The sequence below is a fragment of the Lonchura striata genome, chromosome 4, assembly GCF_050655825.1.
Source record: "Lonchura striata isolate lonStrDom1 chromosome 4, ASM5065582v1, whole genome shotgun sequence".
NCBI lineage: Eukaryota > Metazoa > Chordata > Aves > Passeriformes > Estrildidae > Lonchura > Lonchura striata.
The window spans coordinates 47,665,645-47,685,437 of record NC_140706.1 but is presented as its reverse complement, the minus strand read 5'-3'; the positions used below and the strand labels follow the sequence as shown (position 1 = coordinate 47,685,437).

General features: G+C 39.9%; 2 protein-coding genes across 8 annotated transcripts in view; one reads left to right on the top strand and one right to left on the bottom strand.

Annotated features, from left to right (window-relative positions):
- Positions 1-13,853, top strand: part of NPNT (nephronectin) — a 48,716-nt gene extending 34,863 nt beyond the window's left edge. For all 6 annotated transcript variants that reach the window (XM_085578117.1, XM_085578114.1, XM_021525513.4 and 3 more), the window contains 4 exons: positions 6,246-6,341; positions 6,731-6,829; positions 10,261-10,517; positions 11,923-13,853. In XM_085578117.1, the coding sequence (XP_085434243.1) occupies positions 6,246-6,341; positions 6,731-6,829; positions 10,261-10,517; positions 11,923-12,018 (548 nt within the window). In that variant the 3' untranslated portion in view covers positions 12,019-13,853. The remainder of the gene's footprint in view (positions 1-6,245; positions 6,342-6,730; positions 6,830-10,260; positions 10,518-11,922) is intronic.
- TBCK (TBC1 domain containing kinase) overlaps positions 7,124-19,793 on the bottom strand; it is a 117,985-nt gene continuing 105,315 nt past the window's right edge. For both annotated transcript variants that reach the window (XR_014954854.1, XR_014954853.1), the window contains exon 28: positions 7,124-14,690. The gene's annotated coding sequence lies outside the window, so the exon portion shown is untranslated. The remainder of the gene's footprint in view (positions 14,691-19,793) is intronic.

The window sequence follows — 19,793 nt, the reverse complement described above, 5'->3', positions numbered from 1 at the left end:
CCTTAATACAGTGGGATGTGCAGAGCCTGGGTCTGCCTCTCAGTACCACACTTGTAAGGATAACACAGAGATACTTAAACATCCCCAGATGCCATCACACCAGGGTTCAGCAGCATGGGAGCATTATGCCAGGTGCTGCATTCCTGAGCATTAGCTGGGCTGCTGGCCTGGTTGCTTGAGTGCTCTTGGCCCATGGTAAATGTGAGGTGAGATGTGTTACCTGAAACACCTTTCACTGACAGATGTGTGCAGGGAGGATTGAGTTCAGGTTCGTGCTGGCCAGCCCTGCCCCTGGTGTGTGGAAGAGCAGTGCCTGGCTCTGTTGGGCTGCAGCTGCTCAGTGTGAGGCACTGTGAGCTCAGGATGACAGCGCTCCCACCGGGTGTAAGCCAGTGCCTCTCCAAAATCATTCCTCACAGCCAGACACAGTGGTAACAACCATGGTGTTCAGGCAGTACAGGATTTCAAACTGGAATAACTAGTAACATTTAGCTAACCTTCAACTGCTTCTTAGCTGCTAGCTGGATGTACCAAGCCCTCCCCACCTCCAAAAACATTAATAGATTTTTCACTTGCCTCTACATTTCTTCAGGGAAGCAGAGTTTTGAACTATTTCCTTCAGCTTCTTTAAAGCTGTTTCTATTGTAGTCTCACCTACATCAGACATCTTGGTAATATTCCTGGGTTGTGGATATGAGCTAATTTTGTTTTGCATATACTGAGCTTCTTTAGGTTCATTTCCTCAAATCAACTGCTTCTCCAGTTGAGGCAGCAAAGAAGCCAGTTAGCAAAAATTGATTTGCACTGTGATCCCCATATGCTTTCCTGGAAAGAGAAGAAAAAGCCTTGCTCTTTCTGCATCTCTTTGTTTCTCACTAGAGAATACAGGCAGCAATTAGTAGTCTTGTAATTCTTATTTTCTTGGAAAACAGAGGAGAAAATCAATGTTAGATCCACATAGGTCATGAACTAGGATTTAACCTCAGTTTTATAAATCTTCAAAATAATTTGTGTCTTCTTAGGTGTTTGCTTCCTCCCGTGTCTCCAAGGGTTTTGTATTCCAAAGAGTCACAAAAGGTAGTGTTTTATCACACAGGGATGGGCAAAACCCAGCATAGAGAGCACTGTACCCAGCAGCCACTGGCAGTTTTGTGCTCCCAGCCATTAACATCTGCTAAAGACCTCAAAGCTGTGTTTTCAGCTACGTTGTCTTGGGATGCATGAACATGTCCCTTCCTTTTTCTCCCATGGGGCTCTGCAGCCTTAGGGAGGAAGCAGCCCTGCTTTGCTCTGCCATCAAATAGGTGGTACTTCTGGCAAGTACCCCATGGCAAAGGGGCCATTGGCTGCTGCACAGATGTCCTAGACCAAATCCTGCCAATCCTGGTGCTTAGGATTGCTCCAAATCAGGAGAGGAAACATGCTTGGGTCAACCGGACTTTTTTTTTCTGCAAGCATCTCTCAAATTCTAGTTTTTTCTTAGTTAACCTTTTCCTTGGTAGCTCCTTGCTCCTGATTTTCTCCCTTTGTTGTTATTTGACCTTCTGTTTCACACACTGGGTCAGCTTGACCTAGGATTTCACTTCAGAGCTCTCTTGAATATGCTGCTCAACTTGAAATGAGCTGAGGATCACACAAATTACTCTGTTCAACAGTGACAAAGAGCACAAATGATGAAAATGCTGATAATGTTATTTAAATGCCTTTGCAATTTTTGCAAGGTATTGGGTTATTGCTTTTCTTTAGGTGCTTTACTCCTTTTCTAAAAAAGCCTTCAGTGACTTTGGGGAGCTGCTGTTTTAGAGAACAAAAAAATTTGTATTTTTTAACATGGAATTCCTACACTTGGCCTTTGAACCTCTTAGTCAGATGCAGACAGTGGAATCTGGCACCAAGGATAATCTTCTCCTGATATGGATATGGGGGGAATGGCAATGAGAGAGGAATGCAGTGATAGCTTAATATTTAACTATTTCAGGGCTGATACAAACTGCAGTGAAGTACAGAGAAATCTTTTCTAGTTATAAGTCTCTAACAAATAGAACAAACTTCTCAATAAGACTGTGAATTTCTGCTACCATTGGGATCTGGATGATAAGCACTAAAAGCATAAACTTAAAGTATAATACTAGATATCAGCATAGCAAGAGCAAACCTCCTTATCTGTATTAAAAGACAGTTCAGCAGTTTTCCTTCTTAGCCGTTAGTGGAGACAAAAAGATTGGAGTTAGGAAATGTTTCTCACAACAGGTATTAAAAATGTAAAGATTGGATTAAAACTGGATTCTTTCCTTTCTCCCTTTCAGTGACTGCAAAGTCCTTAGTGCAGTAAGTGTGGTTTTGTGATCCTTGAAGCTGTTGAAAAAAGGGAAATAATAAAAGTAAAGAATAGGGGTTTTGTTATTGCTTGATATCAGTAGAGTAGCATTATTTTATGACAGTATTTCATTTGTCTTCACTGTTCTGGCACCTTTTAAAATGTATTTGTCTTTATTTTTAAGCATTTGCAATAGGTGCTTTGTTCCTGTTGGTACTCTGGAGGTTACTCATGAAATCTAGAAGTCTTAAAAGTCCCACCTTCAATCAATCTTCCAGCAAGTTTTGTCCCCGGATCTGATATGCAAGCTTCTATACACTCCTTGTTTTAGCTGTGTTTCCCTGAAACTCAGCTGGAACTCTGCACTTCCTGAATGGATGTTCATACAAAAGCAGGCAGGTCACTTTGCAGAAAACCTTCTGCAAAGATAAATACCAAGATGCTTGATTTCAGTAAAACTTATTGAGCCTTGTAACTGCCCAGGAAGTGCAAGACTGGACTGCAGAGTGGTGGCATGCTGACACTCCTGTGCCTCCCCTCATATGTAAATAGTGCTGGAGAGGGTGGCACAGTCCATCGAAGCACTTCCTAAAATAACTCTTACTGCAGAATTTGAATTCTGTAGAATTTTAAGAAATATATCCTGGACACTGTGGGTGTCTGAACAAAAGAGTGCCATGTACCTCTCTGTTGCCTCTTTTTTTTTAGCCCAGCATATATCAATATCTTCCCTGGAGGAAAACAGGACTTATTCTTGTTTTCTCAGTCTGTCTGACCTCTAGACTACCCTTACTTTTAGCTGCTTTCTACTAGTTGTGTGTGAGATCTCATCACTTGCAGGAATTTTTGCAAGTGGGATTTAACAGCTATTCAGTAGCTATTCAGTCAAAAAATCTTTTTCCTTTTTTCTTATTGTTTTTAGTGAATGGTAAGCTTAGTCATGATTACTGTGTGGAGTGGAATTGTAATTACAGTGCAAAATCAGTTTTTTCTGTAAGCCAGAGAACTGCATTATTAATAGTAGTAACAACTACTAATAACATGAAGTCACACTCCATGTTTTGGTTTTGTAACGCCAAACCAGCAATTATTAGTTTATTGCAAACAAGCTGATATATATACATGTACTTTCTTATACTCCCAATATCAGCAACTAGCAAGTAAATAAAAAAAGCAGTATTGCTTTCCCAAAAGTTAAAAATGCCCAAAAGAAATTGCTCTTATTTAATATTTAATAATCACAGTTATTTAATGTTTCCCCCCAGATTTGTGAGTCTATGAAGAAGTTAGATCATGAACTTTGAGAATAAGGTAGTATGGGTATAGTGGCTCACTCAGAGCTTATAAAATTCTCCAAGTAAAAGAAGCCAAGTTTCTATTTAACAAGCTTTATCAAACCATTGAAGTTAAGTGAAAAGCACACTGATACGCTATATAAAGTACACAGAAAGGGCTTGGGAAGCTTGCAGAAAATAATTGTACCAAGTACTTTCTCCCATGATCACCACTCAACATATTGGTTGTTGTGGCAAAAAGAAGTGTACATGTGGGTCATATTTAGAGTCCTGCATCTCTTAGGGTAACCCTTGTTTCAAATTGAGTGCACATTCCTGTAATTAGGTCCAAGCACTGAAGTGACTCTACTAAAGCAGTGCAACACATTCTTCTAGAAGTTTGTAAAAAAAGTGTTCAGAAAGGACTCTCAGTGATATTTTTTTAAAAAATATTTTTTCAGAGCTTTAATTATAGGCAGATATACCAACTTGAATTTGGAGAATTCTTGTATGTGTCTACAGATGTAAGTCAGGTTTATAGAAAACATCAGTGCATTATAAGTGGTACTTGAAGAAGTACACTGAACTAGTTTACAAGGTAAGTTTCTAATATTTTTTGCAGTATTTTCCATAAACATGGACTGTGACAGACTGGGAAGAGGGTGCACAGGACATGTACCTTAAAACTGTGACCCCTGAGTATCCTACAAGCCTCCAAGCATGGCAGAGAGTTTCCTTCATGCTCTTTGCCACAGTGCTCTTTTAGAACCTCCTTTAGTGCTCATTTAGAACCTGTGGTCTGAGCCTTGCTGTGCTGTGCTCAGCAGTTCTGCAGCTGACTTGTTCTCCACAGCATAGAAAACAAACAGTATCTTCTTCCCTTGGCACAGTCTGAGGTGAGGAAAGGCAAGGTGGTGCTCCCTGGGTGTGCAGCATAGGTGTGCTTGTTCAACTGCCCCACCTACATAATTCAGGGTGAACAATTGATTTATGTGCCTGAATATAATATTTATGCATACATGTTCTGCAAGGCAATTATTGGCCTAGGTTGTGTGGACTGTGCACATTTGTAAGGTTTCTTTCATGTTAAAGCTCAATGTTTTTAATCACGTAAGCAAAACAGCCCAGGTGAAATGAAGCAACAAAAATGCTATTTACAGTCAAGGAATCTTTAAAAATGAACAGTCCTCTAATACCCAAGTCAGCCTTAAATCTGCAGCTGTTTTGAGCATTAATATCCTAGACTGCAAATAGACATAATCAAAAAATCTGCAAAGGATTAAAAAGAAAACAAAATAAAGGGAGACTCAATGATTCAAATAATGACTATTATATTTAAGAGTTCACTGGTTTACTACAGGTTTTGAGCTTTTAAACTATTTGTTTTTGTTGTATAAAATTTTTATTCAAGACCTCGAGCCTAGAATAGTACTTTAAAAATACATTAGAATTTGCTTATTTTGTCCTAATTTCAACATTTGTTATTTCCTATCTTTTGGCTTTAGAGGAGCTCTTGTAGCACTGCTATTTTCATGTTGACCTAGCGTAAAAGAAGTTCCTTCTTAACCTTGGATTTGATTTTCTGAAAACAACAGTCCTTTCAGTTATCTTAATTCTTCTTGTTCTCACTTGTTCTATAGAGACATTAATAGTTATTTTAGCACTGCAAATGGAAAACATGCCAAGTTTTTAATAGATAAGACACTTAAAAATACCTTAGATGTCAGAGGTGCCTATAAAATCTGAGGACATGTCTGAAACACATTACTACTGTTATGAATTATGCATTAGACCTGCCTCTGAAAGAGGAATTTTCCAAGACAGCTCTATTCAGTGCAATCTGTTTATCTCTAGCTGACAGCTGTCCATCAGGCAAGAAACCTGTGTGAAACTTGCACAAACTGGCACAGCATCTTCAGAGATACGGGGGAGTCTTTGTAGGCACCTGCCTTTGGCAGCCATCACTCCCACAAAGAGCTCATAAATTTCAGGTTGTCCCGAATGTTGAATGTCTAATAACCTCTGGGCCTCTTAATCACGGAGAGCTGTTCCTTCTCCTCCAGCTGGGAACAGCAGCTGAAGCACAGGCTGTGCAGGAAAGCAAAAAAATATAATTACAGTTGAATTCCAGCTTCCACTAGAGCTCCTCCTTCTCAACTCCCAGTACAACCCTGATAATTGTTTTGGGAGCTCTAATCCTTTGCAGATTGATGGATGTATCTTCAGCTGTATTTCAAAGGTTGAGTGCATGTGGGGCCTCTTCCAAGTACTGTTGAGGTTCTCCTGTAAATGTCTGTGGAAGGGTTGTGTGAGGACTTCCATGTGGCTTTATTTTATTGAGAAACCACTATCTCTGAAAATGCATTTGGAGAGGAATAGTGTGCTTCAAGGTTAAAGCTTTCCCCCTTGGTTAAAAAGGTGCTTTCATTCAAAGGGCCTTTAGGAAATTTGGAATCACCTTTTACAGTGCTTAGGTAAATGTTAGAACACAAATCATAAATCATGTAGGAATAAAGTTTATGAGTCTTTGTGTTGAATATAATTAAATGTATTGAAATCTTCAGGAAAAGCACAATGCCCAGAGCTGCTCTCCTGGTTTTTGCTAGAGATAAATTAGTGACCTACTTCTTTATCTCATTAATTTTTCTTCACAGTTCCACGCCAGCCTGGAGTGAGCAATAATCTGTTTGAAATACTTGAAATTGAAAGAGGGATTACAGCTGATGAATTTGAAGCAAACGATGACCCAGGTAATGACCATGTCTCCTACTTAGGACCTAGGGTTTATGATTTTTTGAGATTTCTTGTTGGTTTATACATTTTTCAGGACTCCAAAATCTTATGCCCCTCTTTGAAACTATGCTTTATAAAACCATGTAAAACCAACCCTTTGCCTATATGATGAACCTTACACTTTTATTTCCTAAAAAATTCACCACAAAAATAGCATGAATTGTTAATAATACAAGGGTCTTTTTTATTGTTTTAGTATTTTTGTAGATTCTTTTCCTAGGGCTCCTTCTGCATTTAATTTTCATACTTACTTGCTAATGTATGCTACATGGGAAATTGAAAACTAAATCAATCTGAAGAGTTTCTGTGGGTTTTTTTTTTGTGACCTCCTGCTCTGTTCTACTAGGTGTGCTGGTACACAGCTGTGATTTTGACAGTGGACTGTGTGGATGGATCAAGGACAAAGATGATGACTTGCACTGGGAACCAGTGAGAGATGTATCGGGTAAGTGATGTCTGTACAATCACAGCCTGCAGCTGAAGAACCACCAAGGCTTGAGGTTGATGACAGTTCTGCTTGAGAACAAGTTACACAGCTTCTGTTCCCTTTAGTTCCGGGGTATATTTCACACCGATGCCTCTTTTGTGTATAAAAAGCAAAATTGAGGATTCGCAATGTGAAAGAGCACTTGAAAATTTACACTTTGATCATAGCTGATATCTTTAAAATAGGAATGTCTCTGAAGGAGTAGTAAATGTAGTCAGCAAAAGTTTGTCTTAAATGAATCAGAAAAATATGTGGACTAGAGAACAACTTTTATTTATGGTGAAACAAAGCTTGTTTTTCAAATTACCACATAAACATCATTATTTCCCTATCACTAGAAAAATTATAGAAGGCACTGGAAATATCTTTGTTTAGCTGCCAGATACAATGTTTTAGTTTAACCTCTCAGATTGCTGTAGCTTGGAGTAGAATTCAATAAAATCAATCTGTATATAGAAAAATGTTAGGTAAGTGGAAGGCAGACAACTTAATGCTGAAATACAGAGGCTTCTAAAAAAGGGACTATTTGGGATGCTAAAAAGTGGCATTACACCAAACATTAGAGGGGAGTGTGTAGTGGCTGCTTGCAGGACAGGAGACAGTGCTGGCATCAGCACTGGTGCTCAGCCACAGGAGCAGCCCTTCCCAGTCTCCCAGTCTGCTGTCCAGCACGTGGCATGTGTTTTGTGCCCTGTTGATGTTGGTGTGGTACTGCGAGGTTGCTGCCCTCGCTGCCTCCCTTCCCCCAGCGTGCCGGGGATTAGACACACATCCCTGGCTCCCCGTAATGATGGGATTACTCCGTGCCCGAGGAGCAGCCTTTGAAGTGCACAGAGCTCACACGGTGTGGGGCTGCCAGGGCGGAAGGAAAGGCGAGCTCTGGGGTTAAGATGAGGAAGGGTGAGGGCACGGAGAGCCATTTTCCTCATGCACCCCCTGTCAGAGCTGTCTGGCCACTGATGGGGCAGTCATGTGCCACCACAGCAGGTGACCTGGCACCTTTTCCAGGCTGCTTGGCTGGCTCAGTGCAAGTGCTGTCTTCACTGCCCGGGCAGGGGTCCCCCCAGACAGGCTGCTCCGGTACTTCAGGAGCTCCTTGTGACACTTGAAAAGCCTTGGGAATGAGGGGAGAGCAGAGCTCCTTCCTCTTGCAGATGAGAAAACAGACAGCTGGCTCCTGCCTGCAGCGTGGCACTTAAAAAAAAAAAATTTACATGTAATTCATACCTTTTTTAAAACAACAGATTTTAAAATCCATTTTTTCTAAGTTAGTCACTCAAGGCATATTCATTATCTGTGCTCAGAAATTGTTCTTAATACATACTAAATTCCATAACTATGATGTTAACTGGCTCTTTTTGTCAGACTTTTTCCCTGCATTGCTTCCCAGTAGTCAGGGACAAGCTCAGCTTTTTATTTCCTGTGTATGTTCTGCTACTGTTGACATAACCTGTTAAAACTAGTCCCTTGAAGTCACCCACCCACCCCCTCCAGTCTGGAATACCTTGTTGGAAGGATTTATAATTACAGCTTGTTCCTGACTGCTTGCTTTTACCTTGCAAAGTTTGCTATATATTGGTTTATCAGAATCTGCATTTTGAAGGGTGCTGTGCTGTGCTGAAGCATTATAAGCTTATCTTGCATGCAGAAAATGCTGATTTGAGGGAACCTTTTCCGGCCGGGGCTTGCCTACAGCTATGTTTGCTTTGTGCTTACCTAAATCTGTTTCCTATTGATTGGATTTAGCTACAGTAACTATCTGAAAACGATGCACTTAATAAGTATCTACTTTCATAGTGGTATAATTGTATCTTCAGCAAACAGGTACAGTTATTTAAACTCTATTATGCTTATTTTAGCAATTAGTGACCTGGCTGCAAAAGCAGTGCATTAAAAAGAAAGAAAGAAAGAAAAAAAGCCCCAAAAACTCCCTGAGAAAATACCCACCAAAAGGTTTTAACAGATCCTTGGACAAATGGATCCCACTTCATGGCTAAATGCTAATCTAGGGGCCCAGACAGCAGCATAATACTTTGCTTTGTTAAATCTCATTCAGACTAAAACTTAAAAACTTATGTAGAAGTAGTGAATTGGAGACAAGGTTGGCTTTCCTTTTAAGTATGTGACAAGCTGTCGTGCATTGTAATTAAATTTTACAGCTTTTCAAGGGAAAACATTGTGACTTTCAAACAGAAACTTTCAAAAAATAATGATCTGAGTAGTTACAGGTGGACAGTTAAAAAACAGTTTTCTGTCCTGTTTAACTGTGTATATCAACCATATTACAAACATCCAGTATTTCTAAATCTTTGGTTTTAACTAAGGAGCCTAAAAATGCCACTTTCTTCATAAACCTCAGGTATAGGTGGCATTTTTTAATTAAAAAAATATGTAAAATCTGATAGCATAAAGAAAAAATATTCTTTGATTCAGTGTAAGAAAGGTTTTGGTGGTTTTTTTGGTTTTTTTTTTAAACCTTTTCCCTTTGGTAATTTCAGATTTTAAAGGTTTTACGCACCTTGAAAAAGCTTTAATGAAAAGTACAAACAACTCATACAGGTCTGGATTTTCTCCAAGATGTGAAGCCTCATTTAATTTACTTTTGAGTGTCGGTGTGAAAGGTGCCTTTTTTTTTTCTAGGTTTTATGGATACCTGAGATCCTTAGCGTCTCATGTTCTGAGTGTTTTCTGGAAGGCAACTTTACTTCATATATGATAAGAGATAATAATAGGGTTTTGAATTGAGTATGTATGTTCACTGACAACTTCCTATGGTTAGAATTTGGAACAGCCATGTGGAAATCATTACTGCTCCTTGTTTTCTCTATCTAATCCAGATTAACAGTTTAAATTACAGTTAAATAAAAGAGGCTATCAGGGTTGCAAAAGGATATGCTTTGAGGTTTACCCTGTTAACACAGTTCCCAAACGAAAGGGACAGAGCCATAGCTCAATTACATGGTAGTGTTTATTCTGGTCTCTGTTATCTATCCAACAGCAAAACATTGCAGCTTGAAAGGTGCATGAATTTGCACAGTGCTTTAATGTCACTGTGGGTTTAAAATCATGCCGTGATCAAGGTGTTGTCAGAAATGACAGAATACATGGGGTTTTAGTTTTGGAGAGGGGGGTATTGTTTTCTTTGTTAAAAAGAAATTAGGTTGGCAACACCTAGCCTAGTACTAATGTATAGAGAAGAGCAGCACTGTAAATCTTACCCTGTTGGAGGTAGATGCATTTGTTCTGGTTCTGTATGCCATATTTTACACTCTCTGGACCTTGTGGACCCCTTTATTTATTTTTAGTAAGTGTTGTGCTTTTGGTCCTGCAACCTAATAGTGTTAAAAAAAACAAACAAACCCCCCAACTAACTGCTCTTTCCACTGCAGGGGGGCAGTACCTTACCATCTCTGATCCCAAGGGCAAAGAAGGAGGAGTAGCACATCTTATCCTGCCATTGGGTCACCTGGCTCAGGCTGGAGATTTGTGCCTGTCCTTTAGGCATAAGGTACCTGGGCTGCATTCTGGTGCCCTGCAAGTCTTTGTAAGGAAAACTGGTGCTCATGGCCCAGCTGTTTGGGGAAGAAATGGTGGCCATGGCTGGAGACAGACACACATAACGTTACGAGGCATAGGCATCAAGAGTGTAAGTACTGATGATTGTGTTGCTTTTTGGGTTTTTGCATGAAAAAGATGAGGATGCTGAAATGGTGCAGCACTACAGTGTTCATCTTCTGGGTTCAGTTTCACTCTGTTTTACTACTTTGATCCCTGCCAATGGAATCACAATACAGATGAGCGTTACTGTGTATTTTTTAAAATTAGTTTTATGCATGCAGAAAAAAGAAATCCCAGCTATAGAAATATAGTACAGGCTACTCTGTCATTTCCTGAGTTACCTGGTACAGCCTATTTTAAGGGAATCACCACCTAGGAAAGAACAGCCTCATGGACAGAGGCATACTATATAGAGAATTAAAAAAAATGCCTGTATCAAGATTCCTCATGAGCAATGCTTTGAATAATTCAGTGCCACAAAATAGGAAAAATCCCCTGTGGATTAGTAACTGGCTAAACCATGGCAAAGGTACTGAAAAGAAGTAATTTTTGGTAATGCAGGGAGATTACAAGTGCAATGTCATGTGGTTTTATGCCCTTTAGCATGCCTGCAGCTGATAAGGCTGAGGAGGTGAATGATGACCAAACAATGCCCATAACACAGAATGGTTTAGTGCAATCAAAAGAAGCTGCTTGAAGTGCCATGAAGAATCTTTTAATACCTGGAAATTTTATAAACATTATGTGATTAAACTGGTATCAAAAGCTCAGTGTTATTCTTCAACCTCTGAAAGCAGTTTTTATTTCAGATTTGAAGAAGTGGCTTGGGTATTTCAGGGCCTGTTTTACTCTGACTTAAATATCAGGTGCTCTGAAAACCTCACACATCATAATGTTCATGATGGGAGCAAGCTACAAGATATACACTGTGTCTAGCTCTAAAGTGAATATTAAGGCTGTGATTAGTGCAGATAATTTTCTAGAAAATTTACCTCAGCAACAGTAGCAAAGACACTTGACTTTGTTAGCTGTAAATGAGTATCAGACTTAGAATGAGGACATTTGTAACAGGTGAACAATATATCTGCTATATTCTTACCCTTTTTTCCCCCCCTAAATTTCTCACTTCTGACAGTCCCCCTTTGCACTGTCCCTTGCCTCTCCTGACCCCCTGGCAGTAGCTGTCAGCATGGGCAGCCAGGGCTGCTGACCTGAACCACTGGGACACTTACCCAAAGATCAGATACTTAGCCTCTTAAGTAAGCAGGGAATGCCTCTGCCAAAGAGAAATCAGGAAGAAACGTGGAAGTTTTATTTTCTAGCTAATTAAAACTCAAAAGCAACTAAATGATAGTGATTTTGGAATGGCTTACTGGAAACCTGAGGAAAATTTGAATGAAGACCAAAATCCTTCATAGCACTTTTTAATTAATTACTTATCTGTAATTTTTTTTTTTCATCTCCCACTCAAATTGTTCTATTTCTCTTTCTAGGTTATTTTCAGAGGTGAGAAAGGGAAAGGAAGAACTGGGGATATTGGACTAGATGATGTGGTCTTGAGGAGACGACGCTGCTCTGAAGAGCATTAGCCAAGACAATGTACCAGCAGTCATCTCCTCTTGTCCTTCTCATGCAATTCCTACAAAACTTTGAAACAGAACTGCATGGAAAAGAAGAAAAAGTGGGAGAGCAGCAACTTCTTGGTGGTATGCTAAGTGCAATCTCATGGAAATTTCACTTAAATACATGGAGAGCACCTCCCAGGATTGAGGAAATCCAATCTCAGGCTGGTTCTTTCTATTAATCCTTACCCCTAAATAATATATTGTGTGTAATAACTTTGTTCCTTGTTAAGTCTGATGAGTGCTCATAGTAAAAGCACTTGTGAAAAAGGGAGAATTAATTACAAATGGTAGCAAAAGAAAGCTCCATCTCAAAGTCTGTGTTAACTGACAGCCATTATCATCCCACAATGATTATCTTTCATTGAATTAATTTATGTGAGTCCCATTGGATTAGTGAAAGTCTGGACCTCAGCTTTGGCTTACTGCCACTGACCTTTGAAGAAAGGTTTTTCATATATGAAATAGCATTTACTTTGCTGTTGCATCTGTATTAACCAAAACCAGTTAGAGAGAGTAGGCATTGCATCCTGTAATATTGCTACTGCTGTGTTTTGTGTATATGTGTATGGTTAATATATTTATATTTTTTACTATTTACAGACTGTAGTTGCAGGGTAATTGGCAGCTGTACTTTCTTCTTGTTCAAAACAAAAGTTCAGGATCTTCATCAATACTGCTGGTCATGCCAAATTGTCAAAGTCAGTTAATGGTGCTCATTGAAAAATGCTGGTGCAGTTTTTCGTGTTGTAACATCCTGGAAGCAAAAGAGCAAATGCTCACCTGATGGAAACTGGCATCTGAAAATGCTCTGCAAGTTTGCATTGAGCTCACAAGCAAGCCCTAAAGGGCTCTGAATCCTTCAAGAAGCTCCTTCTTCAGCTGAAGCAGCCACTAGAGGTTGAACTTATATCTTATAAGGTTGAGCCCGCTGGCAGGAATGATCCCTTCCCACAGGTGGCACAAGCCTACACATGAGGAAAACGGGCAGCTGTGTTAACACTGTAAAACTATTCAGACAATGAAATGCCTCCAGTGGTCTTTGGCAAATGTCTATACTCTGCCCAAACTTCTGTATATAATAAGCATTTTATTCTTTAGAACTAGAACAACTATTATATCTAATGGGAATAAGTATTTATCAAAACTTTGGACTAATTTTATAGTTATGTATCATGCATGTGCTGTGCAGTTTCCCAGGGAATTCTTCTGTTTGGTTTGGAATTTTTTAAGTGGGCATCATCATCACTGCTAGCAATTCTAAAATTGACAAAGTAATTCTAACATTTAAGAAAATGACAAGAGATTGGTAAACTACTGCTAATGGTGCAGCCTTAAAGTTTCCAAAAAAAATTATTGAAAAATAGATCTCAGTTCTTTTGAATACTTAAATACAGTGTAAAATAAATGTCAGCTGCATAGCATGTTCAGTCTTGTACAAAGTTCACAGAAACAAATTTGCAAGACCATTAGTGGTCATATTCCAAATCCCTGTTCCTGACAAAGTACAAGTCTGAAAGTATTTTTTCCCATTCATTTCTTAGTACAAAACATGGTGTATAGAGCAGAAATGTATGTGATCAAACAGAAAGTCTCCTGCAAAACTGTATCAGCAAACATTTTGAAAAGGAAAAAAGCAATGTGTTTGTAAACATTAAATTTTAAACTATTTTGCTCTGAATATGATTATAATCTTTTTCTCTTATGTTATTTTGTGATACATCAGAAATATCTGTGAATAGTTGAAATACCTTGTCCTTACTTTAAAGTAATCAGTAAAAGAGACTGTTACTTGCTACTAACTGGGAATCTTGTTTTCATTTCTAGATAGAGAATCTCAATTTTCATTGCAGTGAAATGAAACAAAAGATGACAATCCTAGAGTGAAATAGCTTATTACCAGTTTTAAAAATTGAAATACATTTCACTATAATATGAAGAGAATACTTCATTTATTATTCAGAAGGAAGAATTATCATTTTCAACCTAACTTTAAGAGAAGTCTCACAGGTAATTTAAGAGCTTCTGCAATATTAGATATCCATTTTGCAAGAAGGAGCAGCTACCATATTTCCTCACTCTGAGTCAACCTGCACAAACTGCTGTTAGGTGCATAAGATTGACACATTGTACTCTGGTTTGTCACATTACTATGATGATTAGATTAAGATTCCCAGGATAAAATGGAACCCCTGTTGATCCAAGACTGTCAGAGATCTTCGCCATTTTTACAAACGTTCACTGGAACCCAGGATCTGGATTGATTCAGAAGGTAGACAGCAGTAAGTACTCAGGTGACAGGGGGAGGATTCAGGTCTCTGTTTCATTGATGCATTTCATTGCTACAATAAAACATGGACTTGTAGAGCCTTGTGACAGCTGCAGGACAAGACAGGAGCTCAGCAGTGTTTCTGAGCTCTGGGGGAGCTGTTGTGGCTGTAGGTCACTCACCTCCAAAGCTGGTTGTCCTGTGACTCTGTGTGTTGCCTTCTCTCCATCTTTTGGATAGATGAGGATCCTTCTCCAGTTCTTGTTCTCCAGGTGCTTTTCAGGCAGCTCTCTCCAGCCATGCACCTCAGCCAGGACTGCCTTTCCATATGAGCCTCAAGAAATGGATGAAAGTATGGCCTGAGGTCTTCCTATGAAGTAGATTATATAGTTTTGGATTTAGTAAATAGGTAATAGAAATTCCTGCTTAGATACTTAAGCAAGCAGAAGAAATTACACTAAATTAACATGAAAAAAATTATCAAATGTTTAACCTTTTGCCAGTTTAAAACTGAATGTTCTTAAAAGACATGTGAACTCTTTTCCCCAAAGAGATTGAAAATAAGATTCTTTATAAATGACACGTACTGGGACCAGTGGCAGTGTGCATTTATGAATTTTGCTGACATCAAAATCCGCAGAATGGAAGGGACCAAGACAAGATTTCTGGTTCTAGATTCCATTCTATCCAGTGCCCTCATCTCTCATCAGAGCCATGTCACCAAATCACTAGTGAGTGATTTCAGTGAAGCCAATTCATTCTGAAGAAAAGCTTCCCTAGGTTTCCTTCAATAAATAACCTGAGACTTGGAGGTCAACATTGCTTTAACAATAGTCGGAGATAACAATAACTGCTCTTGTAAGACCCAGGTAGTCATAAGATGACACCCTGAACAGAAGAACATTTATAACAGCAGCTTTCATCATCCTGCTCTGTTCTGGTGGAGAAAAGCTGCCACAGTAGCAGCTGCCTCCAACCCATCTGCCAGGGGTCTCTCCATGCACCCCATTACAAGTTATTTCTCCTTACAAATGAAGCACAGAATTTATCAGAAAGACAGCTTGATCCAAAGTCTCTTGATTTTAGGAATGCATTGTGACACTCACCCTGAAAACTGTTCAATCTGCTTTTAAAAATTTGCAGCAAGAAACTATAGCTATCTTTAAAATTTTAATTGTGAATGTTACACATACAGAATTATTAATTAGCAAGTGAGATCCAATTAAATACTATGCAATTTTTTTATATAGCTCTATCACTCAAACAGCAAATTAGCAAAGTTTTCCTTGTGTTTAAAACACTTTCTTATCTGCTGTTTTATCCCGACATCCTGTAGTCACACAGCGCTTTATGACTTCAGATTTTCCATGTCATTTAAAAAAAAAAACAAGTTGAACAATGCATTGGTGTAAACCTGCAACTTTAGAAGGAAATGCAAAACATTTTAGTGGTGAGTTTCAGGAATTATTTGAAAGATCACTGCATTAACTTTCAAAGCTTGAGGAGATTCCTTTCTCAGACCCCACCTACTGCATCAAGCAGACCTAGCAATACATGAGGAAATGCATTTGGAATGTCTGTAATGCTCCATTTGTTTAAAATACCAACAGACCAAAGACCATCAAAGACAAGTTTTCAACAGTACAGACTGAACCATCTCTAGATTTCAGAAACCAGCCCTATGTAAGTTTTCAGGATTGCAAGTCCAAAATGAATCATATCACATTCTAGTGGCTCTGCTCTTACCAATTCTCCTTGTGCGATCTCCTCCAAACCTTTATTCAGTGTTTGAGCAAAGAAGCTAAGATCCATCTGGCACACAGGATAAGGATGCTTCTCTCTGTGACACAGCCAAATCCTGCTTTCCTCTGACTAAGAGTTACTACAGCACTTTCCCAGTAATCTTTTTAACTTAATACTTGAATTTTTATCTTCTCTTCAGGCCAGGAATAATCCTCTGTCACACTTTTCTCCCAGATTTTAACTTGCTGTGCATTACAGCAGCCTGTGTTCTTATTTCAGACTCTTATCCTGAATACTCTTGATAAATTCATTTTGAGTTTGCTAAACACCTGTAAAGACAAAGTATAGTGTGTATGCAGAGAATGATTTTAGTGCATTTGTATGCAACACCAGTGCTAAAATTTGATTTTGACAATCTCAAGGAATTTCAGGAAGAAATTACAGAAGTGGACTCAGCAGACTTTTCCTCTATCAGAATGGTTCAAGACAGAATTCCTTACATGTGAAGCAGGACTACTGTGGCATACATATACTCCTGCTCAGTACCAGCTTCTTGAACTGCAAAGAAGAGGAAAAAAAAAGCCTTCCAATGAAAATTGACTTTGATTCTCATGCCCCTGGTTCAAGTCTAGCACAAAAGCAAGAGCTCCTCATTTGAGAGCTCATGCAATGTGTGCCACCTCAGCTGGTGATGACACCACCAGAATCCCAGCAAAGACCATCCTGACATCCAGTACAATATGAGTAGAGAACTAAACACAAATAAGCAGTGAGCAGTGCCAGTTACGTTTTAAATTAGGAAAATAACTGCAAGAAATTTGATTAAGAGGATTCAGAGGCATGTCCAAGAGAGACACTTCGCCTTCCATCTCTCTGAAGTTCTGGGTTGGCTCAAAGAATGTTATTTTACCTCAGTTTCCTGGATCAGTTGGAGGACCAAAGATGTTGAAGCTCTTCAAAGTTTCCATGTCCCAGTGCTGAGTGTCCTCTCTGAAATGTGCATGATTCTTGCTAATAGTCTAGGGGATTCCTTTAGCCATTTGTGAATGCACAAGGTTTGAAGCCACTGGAACTGCTCACTAATAATAAAGTCCACAACTCTATGGTGCATATGAATTTACATAGGAACCAGGAACCCCTGTTTCATTAGAGAGGTCATTAAACTGTGAGCAATTCAGTCACTCTTCTGTCATATGCCACTGGTTCTATCCTGATTTTAAAGACATTACAGTTGGGTGAGCTCTGTTACTGAAAGTTGCCTCTTAGATTTGAGTGATGTTTAATTGCTCACAAGGTACATCACAGTTTCGTGGGGGAGGCTGGGAGACCTCGGTATTCTGGCAGCTCATCTGTGCATTAGCAAACAGCCTTGGCACACTCACTGTGAAATCCATAGTGAACTGCTCTGCCAGATTTTTTCAGAGTAATTTGCTTGCCAAATAAAGATATGTGACCAGTTTGAAGAAATACCACATTAATACAAAAAATAGGCTGAGAAAGTACATGGCACTTTACAGGTACATGGTACATCAAGGAATGCCTTCATCACTATATGGCCTTTGATCAGATTACACTGGCAATTAGAGAGCTAGATGGGAATTCTAAGGATTCAGCTACAGCTTGGCTGCAGAGCTCCAGCCCACAGCCTCTCACACAAGTTCTTCATAACACAGTTCTTCATCTTTCATTCAGCCATCCCCTCCCAGGGTACCACTTTGTCCAGAGTGTGCTTGGCATTGCAGCAAACACAAATGATGACTACCCCTTTCTGTGGCTGGCTGTGACCAGGTGGTCCCTTATGTGTGGAGCTCTCTTCTCTTTTCTCCCAGGATTTGCCAGAGGTATCAGCTAAGCTACTAAAAAGACACTGGGCAAATTCAAACTTTCATGTGCCCTAATGAAAGTAAGGAGCTTTTCCCTTCCTGATATGGAAGTCTGCTTCCTCCCTAAAGAGAGACCCTCACCAGAGGAGACCAAATCCATACCACCCTCTGCACTTGCTGCTCCAGCTGAAATTCCATGTACTGCAACTGGGTCCAGTTTGAAGGTAACAAACCCCACAAACTCCCCCAAATAAGAAAATATCCTGAGGATGCAGCAGACAGATTGGAACTGCGACAGTTCAAGAAGCAGCTACACTTGAAACTACAGGAGGCACAAATGGGGAATCCAAAAAATCCTGCAATTTGCACTCAGCAGTACACAACTGCAAAACAACTGGATTCCATTTCTGGCCCTGAGCTGACAGACTTGTGAGTTTTCTGACAGCCAGTCTGCCTGGAGCAGCCTGGGAGCAACAGCATCTCCAAACCACATGAGGCTGCCAACAGCAACTACAAGGTAATCCTGCAGTATGCAAAACATTATGTGAGGGGGAGTTTCAAACCTTGCTATTAAAAATATCCTTGGAATTATGCCTCTGTCCTGACAGTACATACAACCCCTGCTTCATTTCAGTGGCAACAACTCCCTTTGGGGAAGAGAAGGGGAACTGCACAGAGTTCATCATAAGGAACTGCACAGAGCTCTATCAGATCAGGCACAGGCTTCTCCAGTGGTCTCAAGCCTTGCCCACCAGCCTTTCAGCTGGGGGGTCAGGCTGCTTGTGAGCTCCCTGAACATATTCAAGGATGAGTAGAAATTTTCTCTGGGCACCTCTCCACACCCTTTTTTATACTGCTGTAAGAAAGGTGAGTGTCACTCGCATGACAGATAAGAGAAGTGAGCAAATGCTTATATTGTGCACCCAGAGTAGGTAAGTGCCATTCACTTGAACTCATAAATTCTCCTCCCACACACTGTCCTCTTGACACTCGGCCACAGAGACTCAGGTCAGCCAGCCTAGCCTACAACAGCAGCTAGTTCAAAGCAGTAACACAATAAAAAACTTCCATCATCCAGCATTATTGAAGGGGAGAAACTTTATAGACAGGTCTTTGACTTCCAGAAGTCTGGACCTTTTTCACTCATCCCTTTTTCACCACCAGAGTCAGGCAAGACATTAAAATACTGCTCAAAGAAATGCACCTGACATTGTCTCCTGAAGAAATGCCAGACAGGGCATCTCAAAGCTAAGAAACCCAAAACATGTTACAAAAGGAACTTGGGCAGCCATGAGACAAGCAAGTACATCAGACACTGATGAATTCACCACACTCCCTGAGCTATTTGTATGTGATTTATCTCAGCTTCTAGTTAATTTTTAACAGGCCCCTGTCCCTTGCCAAGCAGTTGGGAAGCTTGCTGCACGTTCTCCAGAAACAAACATCCGAGCAACAGTTCAAAGGGGATGCTGTAAATGGAGCTTCGACTCAAAGTAAAATATATTGTTTAAAATCCTGTTTCTCCTGTATCTGAAAATGGACAATCTCTTTTGCCCACATCAAAGAATTGAAACGCAACATCCCTCCCTTCTCTATAACGTTCTACTGTGCCCTACAGCTGTTTTTTCTTCCTAGGTACAGCATGTCATTCCTATCTCATATGCAGACCACTGAAAGGGCTCCAGAGTAGATTCTTCTATTAAACAAAGCTACCAACATTCAAAGACCTTTAAACACTGCACTTGCACCAACACAAACCAGGACACCATGAGGAAAAGACAAAGTGAGAGCTCTTGCAGCCTCATGTTTCAGGACACTACTGCTTTGTTGCAGAGCTTCCAGCCTAGCCCACAGTGACATCAACCTATCAAGAGCTCTTCAACAGAGCTGCCAGCAAGTGTATGAGC